This window comes from Hesperophylax consimilis, chromosome 21 (assembly GCF_061612785.1).
Source record: "Hesperophylax consimilis isolate HC1 chromosome 21, BYU_Hcon_1.0, whole genome shotgun sequence".
NCBI classification, from domain to species: Eukaryota; Metazoa; Arthropoda; class Insecta; order Trichoptera; family Limnephilidae; genus Hesperophylax; species Hesperophylax consimilis.
In genome coordinates this window covers 14720856-14731162 of record NC_142856.1, presented here as the reverse complement: position 1 = coordinate 14731162, position 10307 = coordinate 14720856, and the positions used below count along the sequence as shown (strand labels likewise).

The 10307-nt window shown below is 34.0% G+C and overlaps 1 protein-coding gene across 1 annotated transcript; it reads left to right on the top strand.

The window, feature by feature from the left end:
- The first annotated feature begins 389 nt into the window (after nucleotides 1–389).
- Nucleotides 390–3945, top strand: AP-1mu (adaptor protein complex 1, mu subunit). Its single transcript, XM_089644807.1, has 2 exons — nucleotides 390–510; nucleotides 661–3945. Exon 2 carries the CDS (start codon nucleotides 671–673, stop codon nucleotides 1937–1939), a length of 1269 nt encoding a protein of 422 aa, XP_089500933.1. The 5' UTR covers nucleotides 390–510; nucleotides 661–670; the 3' UTR covers nucleotides 1940–3945.
- Nucleotides 3946–10307: the final 6362 nt, after the last annotated feature.

The window sequence follows — 10307 nt, the reverse complement described above, 5'->3', positions numbered from 1 at the left end:
TAAATACACATTCTGTAAAATTGGTGAAGTCACGAATGATTATTTGAATTTCCTCATTTTTAATCACAATACGCCCCTTCAGCCCTGTACCGAGGCAAGTTATTGGAATAAAAGTAATAATATTATAATCTACGAAAAATGTAGGTATGAATCAAAAATAACAAATAAAATTTAAAAGTAGGTATCTGAGACCGTATAACTACAAAAGGATTGCCTTCGTATCTTATGTACGTATATTTTATAAATTAAAATCCGAAATAAAGACAAATTCGCTGTTTCGTTTTCAAATAGCCGTAACCATCTTAAGTTATTTCACTTTTGAATTCCATAGAAAAAGTATTTTCGTTTTGTTGACATATTTCGTGTTTTATGTTTCATACATGAACACACTGCTAATGAAAATGGCTACCTTGCAGGTGTAGAAGAAATGTCGGCAAATGTCAGTGATTGACGTAAATCTAATTTCTTGTGATATGTGAGTTACAGTCTGTAAACGAGGATAATTTAGAAGTAAGTATCAGTTTATTAAAGAATAAACACAACCAATTGACGTTTTGTTTATGTTTAGCACGTCAATGTCGACGTCACCTTTGGTTATGTCAATTATTCATTTCGGCTGAAATATGCTGGTGTTCTAATTGCTTTCTGTTATTATTTCAGATCATTGAAGATGTCGTCTTCCGCTATTTATATTTTGGACGTGAAGGGGAAAGTGTTGATTTCCCGAACGTACCGAGGTGACATTGAGCTCGGCGTAATCGACAAGTTTATGCCCTTACTAATGGAAAAAGAGGAGGAAGGGATGTTGACGCCTCTCCTGCAAACCAGCGACTGCACATTCGCCTACATCAAAACCAACAACCTGTACATAGTGTCCACCACGAAGAAAAACGCCAACATCGCTTTAATATTTGTGTTTCTGTATAAAATAGTTGAGGTTATGACTGAGTATTTTAAAGAGTTGGAGGAAGAGAGCATACGAGATAACTTTGTGGTTATCTACGAGTTGCTAGACGAACTTATCGATTTTGGTTATCCCCAGACAACCGACAGTAAGATCCTCCAGGAGTATATCACGCAAGAAGGACACAAACTCGAAATGCAACCAAGAATCCCGATGGCGGTGACCAACGCAGTATCGTGGCGCTCAGAAGGCATCAAGTACAGAAAGAATGAAGTGTTCCTGGACGTTATTGAATCTGTCAATCTGCTCGCTAATTCAAACGGCAATGTCCTGAGGAGTGAAATCGTTGGAGCCATCAAGATGAGAGTCTATCTGTCCGGCATGCCTGAATTACGTCTCGGTCTCAACGATAAAGTTCTTTTTGAGAGTACGGGGAGGGGCAAATCAAAATCTGTCGAACTCGAGGACGTGAAATTCCACCAGTGCGTGCGGCTGTCCCGCTTTGAAAACGACCGCACAATCTCCTTCATTCCGCCTGACGGAGAGTTTGAGCTGATGTCGTATCGGCTGAACACACATGTCAAGCCTCTCATCTGGATTGAATCCGTTATTGAGAGACACGCCCACTCACGCGTGGAATACATGATTAAGGCGAAATCTCAGTTTAAACGACGCTCTACGGCTAATAATGTAGAGATTGTTATTCCCGTTCCGCAAGATGCCGATTCTCCCAAGTTTAAAACGACGATAGGAAGCGTTAAATACACTCCGGAACAAAATGCGATAACCTGGTCTATAAAATCGTTCCCAGGTGGAAAAGAGTACTTGATGCGAGCACATTTCGGTTTACCATCTGTAGAGTGCGAAGACACAGATGGTAAGCCGCCGATTCAGGTAAAATTTGAGATTCCCTACTTTACCACGTCCGGGATTCAAGTGAGGTACCTGAAGATCATTGAGAAGAGCGGCTACCAGGCGCTGCCGTGGGTGAGGTACATCACACAAAACGGCGATTACCAACTGCGTACCAACTGATGGCCACACATTCCATTTTGAACTATTTTATACGCAAAGTTTTATAAATACAAATAATTATTCACTATGTATTATTTAAATTTCATTTTTATGACATCATTTATATTTTATTCATTAGTGATACGGCTTGCCCTATGTCAAGTGCTCATTTTGCTTTTACAAGAGTGAACTTTGAAGCATATTTTGTTACAATTTTCCTGCAAAATTGATATTTCAACTTATATTATTATTATTTAATGAGCAGTCAACATTCTGCTGATGCGCTCATATCTGATTTATATTTAATATTGTCATGCAAATATCTTATTTGCAGCTTACTTAGATTGGCCAATGCCCCCAAAATGTTGCAGTGAGGCGGGCCTCTTGCAACAAAATAACATTTGATTTTATTTCAAGTCAACCATGAAAGCCCACTCTTCTTGGATTAGGCAATAATTCTATTATGTAATGTTAATACTACAAAAAGAACTTCGAAATTGGCTCATATAATTGTATAATACAATATTTTAAAATGGAAGACTTCACATAGGGCACATTAAATAGTTAATAATAAATGATAATTGCTGTGAAAAGTCATTATAAACGAAATTTTCCAAAACTTTATAAAATTCCGACTGATGAATTTTCCTGACTTTGCAGCACTCCATTAAAATACAGTTTCTTCATGAATTAAAATCGCCTAGTTGTAAATTTTCTTGCTTCTTTATTATTATGAACTAATTATTATTACATACCTACTTTTAAGTGCCACACAATTCTGTTAGATTAGGCGTCATCCATTAACTTACTTTGTGGATTTTTCAAATAACAGTTTACGTAAGATTGCAACAGTATTTTAAAATCAGATTAATAACGTTTTATGTTGATAATTGTATTATAAAATAAAAATAAAAAATTGACGTTGAAAGCTTATTGATGTATTTTATATAGAATACTTAATATTGGCCTTTGGAAATGAATTAGAAATGATATATTTGTTAAAACGGCATATAAAAAGGATACAGAGGAAAAATGTGCACAGGACGTGTGAACCTTCAAATTAACGCCGAAACCAAAAATATTGGTTTAAAAATATTTACCAAATTCATCATTTTACACACTTAAATTTATGTTAAATTGTTAATTGCATTACCAAGTTGTAAAACCATGTTTTTTTTCAAACTCTATATCAATGCCATACCGATCATCGATTTAAAAATAACTTGGTGGATAAAAAGTGCAATACATTCATTCACAGGGAAAAACATGCATTGGCCAACAGTTACAGAAAAGAAACATGCATTTTCTCACAAGTTATTAGATACTTTCAGTATCACTCAGTGACCACTATTCAGAATTAATTATTTATTAAAAATGGCTTTAGCCATATTATGTGTAACCACATTTGAATAGCCAGGTACTTCCCAGCCTTCCTTTCCCTCCCCACTTCTTTACAACATACCGCAAATGTAGTATTTCAATTTTAAAATCCCAGTTATACGAGGCAGTTAGATGTATTGTGCGGTATTCACCTAAAAAATAGACAAGAAGCAAATTGGTAAAAATAATTGATTTCTGATGATATACATTTTTCCTCTGTATCCCTGTGCATTGTATTCTATATTGTCAATGATTGTACCTATTGCATTATGTTTAACTTTGGATTAGGGTGCTAATGTTAAACTTATAATAACAAAGTCACTTGTATAGTTTACTTATTATTATTAAAAATATATTTTAAATGAAATTATTTTTATCATTTTCTGGAACGCATGATTAACTTCGTCCAAACTCTCCGCACAATACTTGTGGGCCGTTCCCAACTAGCAAGTAAATTATCACACTTCGGACGGGGAAGGTATTTCTACCCGTTCGGTCGATTGTTGCTTAAGGACTCGAAGGGTATTTTTACCTTTTGCGCCAGCTTCATTTCAATGGCAGAAAATAATAAATTATCCAATGTTTTTATATGAATATTATTTGCCAATCTCTTTCTAAAGGTCCCAACTGTCTGTACATAATTATCAAATCGCAATACAATTCTTCTTTTATTATTGAATACGTTTGAATATTAACGAAATAAGTAATTTTTCGGTTAGTATTTTATAGCTTGGGTATACTGAGTTAGTATGTATGTAGAATTTTTTATTAAAATATTTTCATTATTTTCGAAGATATAATGAATAATGATTAAACAAATTAAAATAATTCGCACGGGACCTTTATTTTCGCCCGTCACCACCAGTCCGCCGGCGCAAAAGATGCCCGCCTGAAGTGTGTTAATAAATCATTGAGGAAAAAGATAATACTAATAAACGAAATTGAACAAAACACAGAAAATAAAAAGTTAACGGTCGCAACCGGGAATCGAACCCAGGACCTCTGTCTTTCAAGGACAAAGTCTTTAACCACACGATACACCCGGCTTTGCATGGTTCATCCACGGGCTCCAATGGGACCATCACAGCGCCCTGGCCCCAGCATTCTTGGCCAGCGCTACATCGGGTCATCACAGCGCCCTGGTTCCAGCACATCTGACCGGCGCTACATCCACGGACCTAGACCCCGCGGCATCTCCTGCACAACCGCCGACCAGGTCCGCTGCACCTTCGGCTTCCCTGTTCAGCTCTGGAGCACCCGGAAGACCCATGGTCTTCACCAGTACCTGACACGTCCACGAGTCCGGTCACCAGCAAGCGGTGTCGACTAAAAGGCCCGCACATTGACCAACACTTCACCGAATGCATTTGGAGTCTTCATCATCGGTCCTGAAGTCATCTCATATAGCGCATCCTGACCCAATAAAAACCCTGTGACCTTCAAAACCTCTTTCCTATTTATTTATTTTAAAAAAAGTACCTGTATTATTTCTTACTATCTACCGATTTCGAGAAATATAAAAACTAGCCCCTACAAATATTTGATGACCCACAGATTTTCATTTTTGCGGCATAGCATCACTGGACATAGATCAAAACTGGCTCGGCTCGTACCCCTAATGGTTCGGGGACAAATGGCTAAACCGTGTGTGTCTAGCTTAAATCTAACAATGGATCAATAAATTACAAAGTGTAATAAATCTGAGTCATAATTGATACGCTTAATGATTCGGTACTCAGTACAGTAGAATTGTAATAATTTAATGACAGCGTAATCATAAAAGAAAACCATTAACATTTTATCAGCAATTTTCTAAGTATTTATTCCAATCAGCAATACATAGTAATTGCCTATTGAAAACAATGCTCCTCGAAGCTTGTTAACTGAGCGTAGAACGAAGACGGCAGATAACTCAACCATTCGGCACTCCATCTGTCTGTAAATTTGTTTGTTACGTTCTGGTTCAAGATGGTGGCATTTTAAAGGTTCAGTAAAGATTATTTCTTAAATGCGAAATGATTATTAAGTAGGTATTTAATTACCTATTTACAAATTTTATCATTTCAGAGGAAAAGGTTATACTTCAAAATCAACTCCAATTGTGAGATTTTTATTAGATTCACCAGTTTCCCGTTTATATTACGAGTTTCCGGACACCGTGTAATTGCTCTTGTAGAAAATGTTGTTTATTCTTTTCGATCCCTTGCAAAGTAAGTTGCAATCTAGCTATACCCGTTATACACAGTATATCAAGTGAATTAAATCATGACGCAGTCCAACCTCCGATAATAAGGCTGGAGATATACTATTATTTCATGGTAAGCCAATTAACTAGACTGGAGGTATACTATTATTTCGTAGTAAGGAAATTTATAAGACTGGAGATGTACTATTATTTCAAGATAAGCCAATGAACTAGACTGGAGATATACTGTTATTTCGTGGTAAGCCAATTACATAGGTTGGAGATATACTATTATTTTATGGTAAGGAAATTTTTGCATTTATAAAATCCATGGGTACTATTATCGAAGCAATCAGAAACACTTTTTAAGAAGCAATTCTTTGTCTTGAGATGTGTGTATTTTTTCAATTTTAATACAAGCCAAATTCAAAGAGAAAAAAAAGTTTTAAATTATTTAAAACAATATATTATTTTCCCTAGTGTTTGTTACAAGACATTTTTATTTTATTAATATATATATATATTAAAACTAAGCAACGTAAACTATGTCATTTGTTATTAGCATGAAAGCGTCTTAATCTCTTCAATAACACAATTTATATCAGCAATACAAATAATTAAATAAACAACAATTTATGAGAAAAATTTAAACAAAGTTATATAATGCAAATATCATTAACAAACATTATTTTGCAAAGGAGTTTCAACAGGTTTGCTTTAACATCCACTACAGAGCAGTTTAACCTCTAACCAGCCAAGATGGAAAATTAATAATGTGTTCCCGTGAGGGGTCAATGAGTTACCCCATGCATTTATCCAGCATTATAATTAACATTTTACTATTTATATCTGTGAGTGCAATCAAGAAGGGGGTGAGTCAAAAAACCATCTCAGTCTCAGAATCCTGATCTATTCGGCGTACCTAGTCTGTTAAAAGCTTCACTTTGTTGTCAGAATATAACCGCTCAAGCAATTATTTCTTTATAAAACTTTAAATTTTTGGATTAACAGAGGTAAATAAATAAATTAAAGACGTTTAATTAAGTGGATTAATTGTCTTCAAACCCCAGTAAGCAGTTTGTATGTTTCTGTATTAATATTTCGAGGTATGATATTAATTAAATCGAAAACTGAACACCTGGAACTATCCATCGCTCGAGTAGATAAAGGACAGTAAAATAAGAAACATTGTATAAAAAAGTCTAAGAGAGTACATTTTTATACAAAAAATCCATTTGTGAAACATCTTTCTTAAATAATTAGATTTTTTACTGGAAAATAGCTGAGGTCAAAATGGTTTAATGGTTTAGTATACAAAATTGCCCCTTAGTTAATATATCGGGCAAAGAAAAATTAGACAAACTATACAAAATAATGTGAAATTTCATTGAAGCAAAGAACATTCAGCAGGTATTTGAAAGACGTAGCAAGGAAAGATCGATGTTGGCTCAACTCCTTATATTTCACAAGAGGTAACTGAGTAACCCCGCATGGTTCTGGGAGGGTTAAACCAAGTAATATTGCTCTTACAAACAAATAAAGCCTTACAAATTGTGCATTTAGCATTAAAGATTGTTACAATAGAAAATTTTTAAAAATTCAAGTCTGATTTAAAAAAGCCATATCCGATGGATACCTTTACGTAACTCCCATGGGGTTAATGTTGTATAAAACATCAACAAATATCTTTGTTGTAAAATTAATATCTGTTAAGTGACACTTTCTTAGTTGAATATCATTCTGCAGAATGAAGTTATGCAACAAAATAAAAAGGTTTCTTGAATGAAACTATCCCACACAAAATGTAAAGATAAAAACAAAGAACATCATTTTAGAAAGTTCGGTTGATTTCACTATAAAAATTTTTCAAAAGTGAAAGCCACGTAACAGAAATTAACTACAATTTTCACAAAACAAAGAATGATTTGTAAATCAAGTCCACTTTACAGACAAAAATAAACCATTACAACACATTTTTAACCACAAAACAAACCCATTTCGTGTTGAATAATGGGCTAAAAGTTGCAAAAGTTTATTAGATAAATTGAAAAAAAAAATTCAGGTTTAAAATTACAGGAAATCAATAAAACTCATTAAGATGAAAAATTTTTCTCAATATAATTCTAGAAGATGTATGCAGTTTTTTGTATTTCCGAAAACAAGATTATGTTCATTTGAACAATTTTGTTCCACGACAAAGTAAAAAATAAACCTTATCATAATCGTATTTATTAAATTCTTTCTGCGACAATTGACTTTTCTTAACTGCTAGGAAGGCAGTCTCCCAATACAAACAATGTTTTCTCTTTTAATTGTTTGCATGTAACATATTTACAATAGACAGTGATTTAAACCAACCAAATGAACGCCTCTACAGAGGAAGTTATTATGAAATTATCGCACAACAAAAAATAAATTCTTTATATCTTTAGAATTTACACAAATGACTTTTGAGTCGGAGAGTTAAGGGTTGCAAAAACACAAATATCAAGTTAAATGGATTTTGAGTTTCAAGACTTTTTTCATTATCTCAGTTCTCTTATCAGAGGTTAAAAATCATCAAGACGGTCCATTACATATTATTACACCAATTTAATAGGCGTTGGAGAGAGGTTGACTTTCATAATAATATATTCTTCCGCATAATGTGAAATGATCTCATTTAACCTTCCCGTTGCCAAAAAGGGTAATTAAAATCTCTGAAATTACTATTCTCCTTGTTTCAGCTTAAATAGTGAAATATTGAACAGTTTACTTTGTATTCCTACAAAACATAAACTTATATTGATGCAATGTTAAAATGCGTGGGGTATCTCAGTGACCCCACATGGTAAGAAAAGTTTTATTAAAGAAAAAAAAAGAAATCATTGTTTGTATGGCAAGAAAGCTCCCCTAACACGTCCCTGTACCCTAAATATGATTACCTAGATAAACATTTATAATTAAATCTAATTCTAAGGATATTGATACATTAATTATTTGTATTTCATTGGTGCAGAGATCATGGTTGCGTTAATTAATTAATAATATAAATTTGAATGTGTGCTGGTAAGCAAAGCGTCAGGACGCAAATTAAACTGTAAATTAATCGCAATTGCAGCCATAAAAATACTATTTAACTTTTCGTAAAAACAATCATCCCACCGCATTTTTCATCGCCTTTGCAACACCCACACTACAAAAGCTCATGTGAGTATTTTGGGATAGTGTTGAGTGTTAGACAGCTTCAGACGATTTAAGCACTCAATGGTTTATTAATGTTGTTTTGACCGTGGATTACAGGGTCATTTATGGGCAAATTTATAGACCATCTTGTAATCTGTTGTAAAGGGAAAATATTTTCATTTGTAATATTAGCAATTCTGTTTAGTAATAAAAAACAAAAATATGTAATTGAACTCATAGAAATATATAACATTTTAAATAATTTATTATATACAAATACAGTGGCGGCTCTAGCACTTCTTCGATGGTGGGGACAGACATTTTTTACATGTAGTGTAATCAAATCTTAGTACCCGGAGAATCTTTAATACATATATACAAATTCAGCCTGAATATGTAAAACTCGAAAAGCAGTCGACTGATATCGCTGAAAATTTCAAAGTGTCTTCTTATTAATGCCAGGAGTGTTTAAAGATATGGTTTGAAGAAGTCAAGGAAGCCCGAGGAATACAATATCCCTGCACCGGAATGAGATAAGAATTAAATTCGAGGAAATGTAGTTTTTAAACAGTAACATTATGGTATACAATACGTCGCTCTAGTTCGCTTTTGTCCAACAGACCATTTTTGGCAAAATCGAGTATGCAGTTTTTTTCAGAAAGCATTTATTTATACGATACAAGTGAAAAAAACAAATTTAAAAAATATTTTTAGTGTGTTTTCAAGACAAAGTTTGTCTTAAGTCCACCAAAATTAAACAACATTCCGAGCGTGTTTATCCAACACTTTTCCTACATCCAAATTAAAAACATATTTTCTGCGTAATTTTGAACGAATTTTACTTAAAAATAATAATTTATATCACTTTAAATCATTTTAGTTAGCTTAGAATTGAGCTAATTTCATTGTATACGGGTTTTTCGTAAAAAAACTTTGAAGCGCTATTTCTCCCGATTTACGTTTTGGTCTGTTGGATACAAACGAACTAGAGCGACGAATAGTGAATGGTGGAAAAAGTCGGAGACGCCCGATAAAGACATTAGCAATAACGAACCATTGCGGGGTCCACTAGCATAATATAAAAATTAAAATGTTCACGGACAAGTCATTCATGCCTGAACACAAAATAAATTGTAATTAATAAGGCAAGATTATCATCGAACCTAATTTGTATGAGCGCGATTCCCGTCCGAAACTACATAACTTTCTTGAAATAAACAAAGAGTTCAGTATTACTTGACACGAGGGAATTTCATCAACTGTTCCCATGGTATTTGAAATTCAAATAGAAGTAAGCATGCGCAGTTTCGAGGATTGCTTTACGATCGAGAAAGAAACCAAATAATGTACCCAAATGTCTGAAGGGATATCTCGGTTTGTCTCAAATCTGCGAACTGAGAAATGCATCAAAGAACTCGATTTGTGCGGCTGGTCACTAGTTCTAGCTTCTAGCTCATTAGTTAGCTTAAAGACGTGGAGCGGAGAGGACGCCTGTCGCTTGAAAATGCTCCGGAGCAAATTTATTTATCATATTTCTGCAAATGATTCATTTTTATAGAATTCATTCATTTTGGTGTAGACAAGAAACATGTTTTTTTTTAGTAAGTTTCGGGAATATCTAGAGGTACCTGACCCCATCTTCCCCCTATGGAGAGCTGC

Coding starts and splice junctions, on each gene's coding strand:
- AP-1mu (XM_089644807.1), top strand. CDS start 671: ATGTCGTCTTCCGCTATTTATATTTTGGACGTGAAGGGGAAAGTGTTG.